The 12,851-nt window shown below is 36.7% G+C and overlaps 2 protein-coding genes across 2 annotated transcripts; both read right to left on the bottom strand.

Annotated features, from left to right (window-relative positions):
- Positions 1–607: 607 nt before the first annotated feature.
- On the bottom strand, positions 608–6,153 carry LOC116305035 (uncharacterized). Its single transcript, XM_031714856.2, has 4 exons — positions 6,041–6,153; positions 2,948–3,145; positions 2,575–2,713; positions 608–2,334 (listed from the first exon to the last, which is right to left on the bottom strand). Exons 2-4 carry the CDS (start codon positions 3,128–3,130, stop codon positions 1,340–1,342), a joined length of 1,317 nt encoding a protein of 438 aa, XP_031570716.1. The 5' UTR covers positions 3,131–3,145; positions 6,041–6,153; the 3' UTR covers positions 608–1,339.
- Positions 6,154–6,225: 72 nt separating this feature from the next.
- Positions 6,226–12,622, bottom strand: LOC116305034 (uncharacterized). The gene is made up of 4 exons (XM_031714855.2): positions 12,555–12,622; positions 9,911–10,129; positions 9,313–9,451; positions 6,226–8,499 (listed from the first exon to the last, which is right to left on the bottom strand). The coding sequence occupies exons 2-4, from the start codon at positions 10,088–10,090 to the stop codon at positions 7,484–7,486; spliced, it is 1,335 nt and encodes a 444-aa protein (XP_031570715.1). The 5' UTR covers positions 10,091–10,129; positions 12,555–12,622; the 3' UTR covers positions 6,226–7,483.
- Positions 12,623–12,851: the final 229 nt, after the last annotated feature.

Here is a 12,851-nt window from a genome sequence, read left to right as displayed (position 1 = left end):
AAAGCAAGGACTTTTTTCTTTGTTTGTTTGTTTCTGTTGAATGTTTTTTGTTTGTTTGTTTTGTTTGTTTTGTTTTTTCTTTTCTTTTTTCTTTTTCCTTCCATCAGGGACAATAAAATGACTCACTTGTCTGTTTCGATTTGTTGGCCTGTCTGATATACATCAAACGTCTAAACCATTTAATTAAAACACTGGTTACATCACAGGCAGCCCAAGCTCAATCTAATAAGTGTCTATCGAATTACAGTAAATGTGTGGAGTTTATGAACGATATATCATAAATTATGAACTAAAAATTCATTGGTAAATTATTTTTTTAACTCACTTGTTTGTATTGATCGCTTATGGGTCTGGGATGTGTTTGCCAATTTCATCACGAATTACAGCAATTTTCGTTTTTCCCTTAATAATTGAATAGAATTGGTTTTATGACTACTGATCATGAGCTTAATGAACCTGAGCTAGACACCGAGGTTGTTTTTTATTAATAGTTTTTAAATTAAATTTCTAATGTACCGCACTCAGCCACAGACTGATCACAATCTCGGTTTTTGGAGCTGGGTTTTTGTCTGTATGTTGCGAAAATTCGATAATTATTTCTATAAAATCGTTTAATAGCCTTGTTTTATTATCATTTTTCATCTTTGTATTATATACGTTATCCAAGTTCAATACTTACTTTAAATATTAAAAAAGATTAAAGTTATTATTATTTATATTATTTTTTATTGACATATAGTGCTCGGATGCTTAGTGCCCAAGTCGTCTAAACCTTGTACAAAGGCACTCGACCCGAGACCACCCCTGAATTAACTTCAAAACTGATTAGCTGTGCTCACTTGCAGCCCGGCGTAATCAATCGAATGATTCGGAAATCGAATTCAATCGAACGCAATCACATGCTTGGATTCGATTTCATTCGGCAATCCGCGAACGAAATCAATCGATTAAAAAATGTGCGAATTCGATTGAGTTCGATTCCAATCGAACTTAATCGAATGTACGATCGAACGTCATCAAACGAATGTTCAATTGTGTTCGATTGGCTCAAATTTGTTTTTGTGAATTCGACTTCATTCGATTCAATTGGATTCGATTGCATTCGATTGGATTTGCCAATCGAGCGTTCGATTTCGTTCGATTGATTACGCCGGGATACAGTGCCCCGTACTCTTAACCACCAACAGAGTGCACACGCTTATCTTCCTTCTGTCTTATATTAGCGCCCCTTTAGAAGTACGTGTTAGCCTTGACATTAAAGCTTTACTTTTGCTAAAAATTTAAATAAACTAGCTCCTCATTTCCATCATCTATTTATCTTCTTCGTCTGGAAGTACTTCTACTTCAAAATTGATTCATCTTCAACTGTCGCTTCATCTTCGCCAGTAATCGGTTCAACCCAAAATTCTTTATCTCTGGCATCACCGGCATCACCGGCATCACCGGCTTTAGTTTTTCTAAATTTCTGGTACGCAACACCGACTTCACCAGGCAGGTTAGGGCTGTCAAGTACTTGCCATGGATACAGATCAGCAACTGGCATTCGGAAGTTTAGTGACGTAAAATACTGGTACCTATGCCAGTCACTCTTGCTCTGCCACTGGTCCCATATCTTGTCCATGAAGGCGTGATGAAGCAGGACTTCGGGAGTGTGACCAGATTTTCTATTGTCAGGCATGTCACCTCCGATGCAGTCGTGGAATGCGCTATGAAGCTCTTCTCGGACAGTTTCTTCAAAGTGCTTAAAGGTTTTTGAACGCAATAGCTTTTGGAGTTTTTTCTCGGTGTACAAGGGGCACTTTTTGTCGAAATTTCGCTTCAAGCATCCTCTACCTTTGCTAACTGGCAAATGCCAATTCCCTTCCCTAAACTTTCCATCCTGGACGCAGTAAGACGGTGGAACACCGTTGCCCCCAAGTCCTTGCGGACCTCCACTCCACACATCTTTTGGATTAGTACTTCTCCAGACGTTCTTTCCTGCTGCAGTCCATTGGTAGTAAGGTATAGTAACTCGGCAATCAATTTGTTGAAGAAAGTTCTCGGCTTGTAGCAAAAACCATCGATGCCAAGGAAAGAATATCTGCGGCATGTGGTGTAGAAAATCGGAAGGTAATTCTGAGTGGGAAAACAATATCTTTTGGAAGTCGTCTCTGAGGAATGGGTCTGTTGTTGCTTTGTAATATACATTAACGAACCGACGACGTTCCTCAAAGCTCATTTGGGTGAACTCCTTGCGAACCCGAAAACAATTGGTGTAAAATCCCGCATTGCAATCGCATCGACGTCCACAATGATCGTAGACTGTTCCCTTTCCTTTACAGGATTTCTGCGAACCTTTTACGTAAACAGAAATACAGGAAATTAATTTAAAAGATGAAGCTTAATGTTTATGTTGATAGTGTATAGTTACCTCATAATATCAGTTCTTATTACCTCTACCTCTACCTCTACCTCTACCTCTACCTCTACCTCTACCTCTACCTCTACCTCTACCTCTACCTCTACCTCATCCTTAACTTCCTGTAGCCCGCACTGACCTTGGGCTCTGCTCTATTGCTTCTACATAATTATTACCTTGATCGAAGTTATCATAGTTAATATTTGGGCAAATCTTTGTCGTTTGGCTCATGACGAGTGTGGTTCGCAGGAGCTCTCGGAATTGATCAATATAATTGGACTGGCATCTTGGTGTAGCCATGCAATTAGCACAGGACTGTGGAAAGGAGAAAAGATTCTCAGTGGTGATATATAGTAGAGATCTGAGTCTTTTAAATTTACGCACTGAATAAAAGAATGTGTTAATGGCTACATCAATGAAAAGGAGAGAGATACAAGGATGAAATAAACAGACAGACAGACAGACGGACAGACAGACAGACGGACAGACAGACAGACGGACGGACAGACAGACAGACAGACGGACAGACAGACAGACAGACTCTTGTACCTGTAAATTCTTGCAGAATTTTTCTGTGGCTTTTTTGTTGTCGAATTTATAAAAGTCAATGTTGCATTTGCATTCCCGATGCATATGTCTTGCGCAAGCCTGATCGTCCACTACACCACAACTAGCAATAGGCATGCATATGAACACCAAGACACTAACAGCCAATAGGAAGGTGGAAAACATTCTACGTCATCCGCCCTAAAAGAACAATAACATTTCTATAACAATATACTCAATACTATCTATTCCTTAGATCCTTTTTTGTTTTTCTTTTAAATTTTCCTCTTTTTCCCCAGTTTTTTTTTTTTATTTTTTTTTTTTATTTTTTTATTTTTACTTCCCCACTAAAAAAATATTCTTTATTATTTATTATCGAAATATTCTCTTAAAATATGTATAAATCAAGAGAATATTCTCTAGTATAAATTGTATCCAAGTCAACAACCATAAAATAATCATATAAATATAGAGGAAACTATATTACCACTACATTCGATGTCCTATGCACACAACGCTCAACTCACATGTTGATGTTGAAATAGATAAAGGATATATCTCATAAATTTAAAAAATAATAAAGTTAACAAATGGCTCCAACTGCGGTTTCAACATCTAAATCAATGTTTTTAATATTAGAAAATGTTCTCCTAAGTGTTCTTGAACCCCTTAGGCGTAATAATGCAGATCGTAATATTGAAAATGAGACTTTGGCTCTAATCCATGAAATAGTTTTGCTGTAGCGTTCACCTTTCTTGATAGCAATCAGCTCAGCTAGTCCACTGTGATATCTCAAACATTTGTTTCCCATACCTCCAGTGGTAGAAAAGACTTTAATGGTGTGAATGATCCCTGTTCAATGTCCCGCACTCGTTTTGAGTGCATTCGTTTCTCGTTCTCATGTAGGTGATAGATTTGTTGGGGAACAAGATCTTTATAAGATTCTGCATAAGGGTGGCAAGCCCGAACATCTTAGATCAGACCTTTGTTTTTCCCAGAACCCACGCGCGTTGATAGCAAGACGTGCGTCTAAGGCTTTATTGCACCGGCCTCGATTAAATTTTTCTTCAGTGATCTCTCGTTGGACAAGTTCAATTTCGACATTTTTACATACCACATTCAACATTTCCCCATTGAATTTTTGATTTAATGCAATTCGAAATTCGTCTTCTTATAGATCAATTAAAAAATTTTTCCTTTTCAATCATGTTATGTTTGAGCTCTCAAGCAGATATGACGATATATGCCGATAATTAATATTTTTCGGTAGCTATAACATTGAGCCATGGTTAAGAATCAATTAAAATCAATAAGCATAACAGAATATAATGATAACCTGCCAAAAAGAAATTCTTTTTGGCTGCGATATGAAGTGAAAAAAATACTAAAATTACCTTTTTTTTTCGGGTTAAATTTCTCAAGTTTAAGTGAAAAACTTTAACTTTTAAGCGAAGCAAACAAACTAATTTACGTCGAAATTCAACTTACTCTTATCGATTTCTAGCACGTTATGTCTTTATTGTAAGCAAATTATTACAATTTATAGCGAAATAGTACTCCGATGCGAATCAATCGCATGCCTTCTCGACCAATGGCCCCTCAACGTTTGTTGTACAAATCTACGTTGAATTCCTGTCCTATTTATTGACGATAATTCTGCACTTTTTGGCATGAATAATATAAGAATTACTGTTCTATAAATCATCAGTTACATTGATAATATAATGGAATGCCGCCGACGGAGTGAAGTCCTCGAGTAGTAAGGACTTTAAAGACATACCTCTTGAGCTTCTTGTACAGAGTATAAATGAAATCGAAATTTCCGCTTGGGCGAGACAGCCTCAGAAGTTGGAATATCATCATGAACGATAACTTTGGCGCGTTCATGTAGTTGAATTTGACCAGGCAGGGAAAACAGTTCAATATAGAAATCTTTGATTATATTTCACTTATAAAAATGTTTTGGCAAGATAAAGTTATTAATTTGTATGTGCGCAATGACCCGACAACGTTTTACCGAGACTTTAAATTTAAATATAGTATTCAGAGGACAAATACTAAGGAAAATGCCAAATATTCATTGAAAATGTGATATGTTTTCTTCGTTAGAACTACTGGGCCCAGTCGTACAAAGGGTGGATAGCGCTATCCAACGGATAAATCTTATCCAGTGGATAATTTTTTTGGACAACAGCCATCACGCGACTTTTATCCACTGGATAAGGATTTATCCGTTGGATAGCGCTATCCACCCTTTGTACGACTGGGCCCTGTAGTATTGAAACCTTCACTGCTTTTGAAAAGGGAATTTACGAAATTGTCTAAATGCACAGTTAAATTCAACATGAGCGGTCTGTGCGTATACGGAACTGAGCTAGCCGATATACCATACACTTCAGCCACTTATTAGGGTTTGACTAGTTCAGTCAGTAATGGCGAAAACCTATCAAATTTATATGTATAATCAAATAAAGAAACTTAAATAAGAAAGTTGAAAATAAAGTGAACAGAAATCCCTAGCTTTGGACAGTTGCAAAGTATAAAATCAATTCAATAAGAGCCATATAAAGTAACTTAATGGCTATCACAGAATACGGTCTGAGAAAAAATTGGTCTACGTTCTCATAAATTGCCTGGAAAATTGAGTATTAATATAATCTGTCATATCGTTTTTCATGGCAATTTCTGCAATTGTGTAGGGATAGAGGATAGAGTTTTAAACCACGATATATCCGTGCGAAAAACTTTCATTGTAAGAAAATGCACACATGCATTAATTCCACAAATTAGTAAGTTCAGTAGATCTCAGAATCCTAAAAAAACTTTGCACTGACTTTGATCGATTTGTTCAAAACGTTTTCACGGATACATGGTTAGCATTCTAGTAAATATATGACAGTTTTTCCCAGGTAGAACCTATCTACCGAGAGAAAGACATTAATGAATGCTCTCAACATCGTCTCGTGTGTATATCTCAGCTTTTTAAAATGAATTTTTGAACTTTGCTGTCGCAAAGTTTTACGATTCAATAGGTATAGAATTTTCATGTTTTTTTCTTTAGTAAATTAGTAGATATTTCTAGTTCTCTGGTCTTACCTTTGGTACACTACTCTTGAGGGACGAAAAGCTCAAAAGTGCTCGTTCTAAATAAGTTTGGCAAAGTGTGCTACTCTACACGCATTGCGGAAAAATAGAAAATTCTATTTGGGCTTTAAATATTTTTATTTTAATTTAAGTAACGGGTCACTGAAATTTAAAGAACAATTACTAGCAGACCGTAGTGAAGTTTCCGCTTTGTTTCACCGGCAGACGTCATCCATTTTAATTTTAGATACTTTAAGATTACAAAGAAGTCTTGCTATAAAACCATCCAAATCGAATCCGTTATGTAAAATATGAGGAAATTTTTTTCAATGACGAGCAATATTGGAAAAAAGCGCCAAAAACTAGATCTTCGTATGAGTTTTGATCCCAATTTTCGTTTTGGGTTAACATTCAAAACCTTTTTTAACAGTTAGAAACTGATGTACTATGATAAAATGCCTGTTTGAAACGGTATTTTCAATTGTACAAAGATGTTTTGTTGCGTTTGTGTTAGAATGTTGCTTTGTCAGGCTTTTTTTATAGAAAATATATGGGAAATAAGCAAATGAAGGCCTAAACCTCATTTTCCAATAAAATTTTTGCTTTGGGTTAACACTTTGATTCCACTTTCATAGGTCATCTCCACTTCCAAACAAGTTAAACTTTCTGAATAACAAGATTTTAGCCTTGTACAACAGCCTTTATTCAAGAAAATAGTTTTTGGCACCGATTGAATATACGAAAAGAATTCTCTCTTAATGCAATTTGTGGGGAAAGGGGGTATAAATATTCAGTTAATGAATCAAATTAGTCAGTTCAAATTAGTGAAGACTTGGCATTTCAAAGGACATGGAAAACTAGCTAATGATGATGATGATGATGATGATGATGATAATGATGATGATAATAATGTGGATGTGGATGTGGATGTGGATGTGGATGTGGATGTGGATGTGGATGATAATGAAGATGATGATGATGTTGATGCATGATGTTGATGATGATGATGATGTTGATGTTGATGATAATGATGGTGATGATGTTGATGATGATGTCGATGATGATGCTGATGATGATGTTGATGTTGATGATGATGTTAATGATGATGATGATGTTGATGCCGGATAATGATGATGATAATTATAATGATGATGTTGATGATAATGATGATGATGATGATAGTGATAATGATGATGATGATGTTGGTGCCGGATAATGATGATGATAATGATAACCATGATGTTGATGATGATGATGATGATGCTGCTGATAATGATGATGGTGGTGGTGATGTTGATGATGATGATGATGCTGCTGATAATGATGATGGTGGTGGTGATGTTGATGATGATGATGATGATGATGATGTTAATGATGATGTTAATGATGATGTTAATGATGATGATGATGATGTTGTTGATGCCGGATAATGATGATGTTGATGATGATCATCATCTATTTGTCTTCTTCGTCTGGAAGTACTTCTACTTCGACTATTGATTCATCTTCAACTGTCGGTTCATATTCATCAGTAATCGGTTCAACCCAAAATTCTTCATCTCTGGCATCACCGGCATCACCGGCTCCAGTTTCTCTAAATATCTGGTACGCAACACCGACTTCACCAGGCAGGTTAGGGCTGTCAAGTACTTGCCATGGATACAGATCAGCAACTGGCATTCGGAAGTTTAGTGACGTAAAATACTGGTACCTATGCCAGTCACTCTTGCTCTGCCACTGGTCCCATATCTTGTCCATGAAGGCGTGATGAAGCAGGACTTCGGGAGTGTGACCAGATTTTCTATTGTCAGGCATGTCACCTCCGATGCAGTCGTGGAATGCGCTATGAAGCTCTTCTCGGACAGTTTCTTCAAAGTGCTTAAAGGTTTTTGAACGCAATAGCTTTTGGAGTTTTTTCTCGGTGTACAAGGGGCACTTTTTGTCGAAATTTCGCTTCAAGCATCCTCTACCTTTGCTAACTGGCAAATGCCAATTCCCTTCCCTAAACTTTCCATCCTGGACGCAGTAAGACGGTGGAACACCGTTGCCCCCAAGTCCTTGCGGACCTCCACTCCACACATCTTTTGGATTAGTACTTCTCCAGACGTTCTTTCCTGCTGCAGTCCATTGGTAGTAAGGTATAGTAACTCGGCAATCAATTTGTTGAAGAAAGTTCTCGGCTTGTAGCAAAAACCATCGATGCCAAGGAAAGAATATCTGCGGCATGTGGTGTAGAAAATCGGAAGGTATTTCTGAGTGGGAAAACAATATCTTTTGGAAGTCGTCTCTGAGGAATGGGTCTGTTGTTGCTTTGTAATATACATTAACGAACCGACGACGTTCCTCAAAGCTCATTTGGGTGAACTCCTTGCGAACCCGAAAACAATTGGTGTAAAATCCCGCATAGCATTCGCATTGACGTCCACAACGATCGTAGACTATTCCATTTCCTTTACAGGATTTCTGCAAACCTTTAAAGTAAGCAGAAATACAAGAAGTCAAAATGAACCTTGATTCGTGTCTATATGGCCTTGTTTATACAGTTGTGGATATCGGGGGGTGATGGTGGCGGGAGGGAGTGGGGTTTTGAATCGTCAAACACCACCTCTGGAAGTTAATCATCAGAATTTGTCTTCAATTATCCCCAAGTGTAAAACTCAAAACGCAGAAACGAATGTACTGTCTGATTACATATAGTCCTTTGACTAAACGTTGTCGTTTGATCGGCTTCATCCCTACGCGCCTAGACAGAAAAGGATCATGGGGATAATTAATTCACAGTTACTAGCTGCCGCATATGTTATCTAACACGTCTTGAGCTCGCTTTTTTCGATCCCATTTAATTTGCTAAAACCATGCCTCGAGCATACGGCGAAGATTTAAACTGGCAAGCAGTTTGAATGACGCAAGTTCTGGGTAATTTATCCGTTATCCTTTTCGGTCTAGGCGCGTAGGGATGATCCGATCAACGACAACGTTTAGTCAAAGGACTGTATATGTGTGGTAAACATCACATTTGTGTGTTATCAACAGACAACCAGTATTGTTGGGTTTGAACTAGCTGATTATGGTCTTTAATTTGTACCTCATTATCTGTTTTATCTAAGTTTCATCGATATCTATATAATAAACAGAACACCATGGCCGCTTGGAGATACGCAGTTTTATCTTCTCGTGTTCAATTTAGTTATCTCACTCGTTCGCTGCGCTCACTCGTGAGATATCAATTGAACACTCGAAGATAAAATTCGTATCTCCGCGCGCCCATGTAATATCCTCTATACCTTTATCGAGGTCCTCGTAGTGTATATTTGGGCAAATCTTTGTCGTTTGGCTCATGACAATAGTAGTTCGTAGCAGGGACCGGAACTGATATAAGAAGACCGATTCACACCTTGGCACCGCCATACAATTAGCACAGGACTTTTTGAAAGATTAGGAAAAAACAAATAGTGAGTTTATATTTCAAACACTGAGATGACTTTATCTAAACTATCAAGATAATCTCCAGTTATCGTTGGTAGCAACAAGCAAGGCACTAGGTCCAAAATATACCACATCACATGAAAGAGCAATATACAGCAAGCTTGTTGACCAAGTTTCAGGTTGTTTGACCTTTGAAGGACAATGTTATGAGCATTCAAACCCTGCCAAAATTACAGAAAATGTGTGCTGATCCTCCAAATGTCCGTTCCAAGAATTTGATTCTAGTTCAGCGCCCTGCATGTTTTCTGCTTTGCTTTGTTTTAATTTGCTGGATTTTTGTTCAGTTGGTTTAGATTTTAATTAAATATTTTTTTCTGACCAAACTACGTGCATTTTGCGTTGACGGTGGGAACTGATAAAGGATTCCCGACTCTTGGTTTTGAGGGTTGCATCTACCTGAAGTTTATTGCAGAGCTTTTTATCTTCTTCTTCATCACCACTAACTTCAATATCGCATTGGCAGTCTCTTTGGACGTTGTTTAAACACGCTTGGTCGTCGATTATTCCACAACTGGTTGTGCGCATGTGCAAAGATACGACTAAGACGCTGACCACAAGCCAATGTATGGCAGCCATTTTGGTAGGTAGATCCTTAAAAAGGTTTTATTGAATGTTCTATGTTCTCAAAAAAAAAAAAAAAAAAAAAAAAAAATTAGCAAGAAATAATGATAAATGATATCATGAATAACACGAACGATTCACGGATACGCGACACACAAGACTATAAAAGATACATAAATAAATAATAAATGATATCTTAATGTAGATATATATTGCCAAAACAACCGATAACAATGCAAATGCAAATTAGTAAAATTTTGACGTATAGAATTATCTGAATGCAAAAAACTATATTCAGCAAACAAAAATGAAACATTTTAAGCATTAAAAATAAAATAAAAAATAAAAAACCAGTCCGCTAAAGATTTAACTCAATATTCAGTTTCAGTAGCTTTGAAATAAATTTTGGCTTTCAAACTTTTTATCTAAGAAGCGACAGAGTAGAAAAACGAGAAGGCTGCTACTTTCACAATTTTGTTCTTTATCTCTCATTCATGCTAAAAAAACGGTTAGTGTTTCATTCATGTCTCTTGTGCTATAAACGTTTCACAAAATTCTGCTAGCCTCGAGGCATTAGCGATAATGTTAGCTCGAAATAATTGTGTGCTTTGATTTTAGAAAAACTAGCAATTATATTAACAATATTATTGATAAAAAATGCTAAACAAGTAAAAAAAAAAAAGATACTAAGTTTCTGCCCGCGCGTTCTATTCATAGGGCAATTTCCACTAAGAACGTGTAATTGATCCTCAAGAGCGGTTGTCTGTAAAATTCAATGCTCATTATAAGTTTTCAAACTTGTTTTTTCACAAATGTTTTTGGTGTTTTGAAATCACGAAATGATGCTTCTATATGTACTAGTCCAAATACCAATATCGGGCTATACTTCGTTGTTTAATACGACGAGTCCATCAAATATACCTAATTTTTGCCTCTTTTTATACTAATTTAAAGAGGAGTTATAAAAGTGACCTAGGAGCAGCCGGACCTGGGGGTTAATAGTTTTTTAATGACATCATTCCCGTTACGAGGTGTCTAAGTGACGAAACCTTCGTTTGACTATGTATAAGCAATCAACTTTAATAACGTTACCCCGAACAACTTCTGGCCTGATTTAAGTCATTGCAAGACTAGCTCACAGAATTGCTGCCAAGTCCACGGGAATCGAATTTGAGACCCCAAAAATGTGTATGCACTTTTGCTATTCCTCGATTGTACGACGTTACGTCATCGCGGCCATGTTGGCGCCATTAAATCCAAGATTTCTCATTAGCATCCATTGTTAACGACACCACAATGGCTGCCATGTTTTTGTCTTTTGACTCTCTTGGGAATGCTTGCAGTCCATCAATAGTAGGCCACCCCGAATTTCCAAGCTTTTAAAGTATTGAAAACTAGCGAGCATAAAGGCCAGTTTAGACGGTACGATTTTCAGCTACAACTATCGTATACAACACGCTCGCGCTATCCTACAACTCGAGTCGTACCGTGTAAATCAAGCCTACAACTCGCCTACGACAGACGCGAGCGTGTTGTATACGATAGTTGTAGGCGAAAACCGCACCGTCTAAACCGGCCTTAAAAATAGCATTATAAACACCCGTCGGTAAAGACAGCATTTATATGATAAGGCAAAGATAGAAATTCATGCGCACCGCTTTCAATTTACCATATTAAACAAAACGGTTCGTAAACACTAGACTTAACAAAATATTTACCCAATTTATTACTGGAAGGAAGCAAGGCAATAAACTGACAAAGAAATCGAGAAAAAGTCTTAAACAGAATATCTTAATTGAGACTAAATACAACAACGTAGCCCAATAATTTACGCATTTGCTATAAAACTCACAGGAGTTTAACAAATGAAAATCTAAAAGTTCTGTATTACAGATTTAAACGTTTTGTTTTGTGATTTAGCTGTATCAAAGTCACAACAAAATTAATCATTCTTTTTCAGTTTCTTTCCCGTAAATTTCATCGTTTCTCATTTTTTTCTTTGGTCGCTGAACATTTTATGAAATATTGATATAAACTACTGAACTACCTTTTATTCGGCCCAACTTTTAAAAAAATACTGAAATTTCATCTTTGTCAAAACACTGAAATATCGACTGAACCAAAAAAACATGGTAAATATTTTCTTAACTTTTACCTTTAATTTATAATATTGAGTTATGGTTCGATCTCTTGTGCATCAACAAGACACTTAGTGTCATCATTGAGTAGGCCAACTATAATGTCTATATTTATTTATTTATAGCAGCTAATACCTCTTTAAACAATACTGAGTGTATAACACCAAAACGATAATTAAATTGCTTATATTTCAGTAAGCTGCTTTTCTTGAAATGAAGTTTTCTTTTTTACTAGTTTTTTTTTTTTAGCTCCAGAATTGATGGAAAAGGTTTCTTTATTTTTAAAAAAAATGTCAAAATGATTATGATTTGAATTAAATCACAAACTTTGGTTTTCTTACCTTAAGTGAAGAAGCCTTCTTAAATACTATTGATTTTGAGAATTTCTTCGACAATCCCTTTGGTTTGATCGATCCCGGTGAACTTTACTTTCGCGGACGACTGATGCCCCCTTGATTGGCCCCTTGATTGGCCCCTTGATTGGCACCTTGATTAGCCCTTTGATTGGCGTATGTTCAAACAATTGTTTTTCTAATTTACACAGCTTTGACCACAATTTAAGCACTTGGTAAATAAATAGCCGACATATATAATAATAACTCGATGGACGTACGCTGATTAATGACTAATGGTTTTTA

The sequence above is a fragment of the Actinia tenebrosa genome, unplaced genomic scaffold (assembly GCF_029948245.1).
Source record: "Actinia tenebrosa isolate PJP-AT-01 unplaced genomic scaffold, QUT_ActTen_1.0 PGA_scaffold16__25_contigs__length_10494907, whole genome shotgun sequence".
NCBI lineage: Eukaryota > Metazoa > Cnidaria > Anthozoa > Actiniaria > Actiniidae > Actinia > Actinia tenebrosa.
Note: the sequence above shows the minus strand (reverse complement) of the source record. Positions and strands in the feature narration are given on the sequence as shown.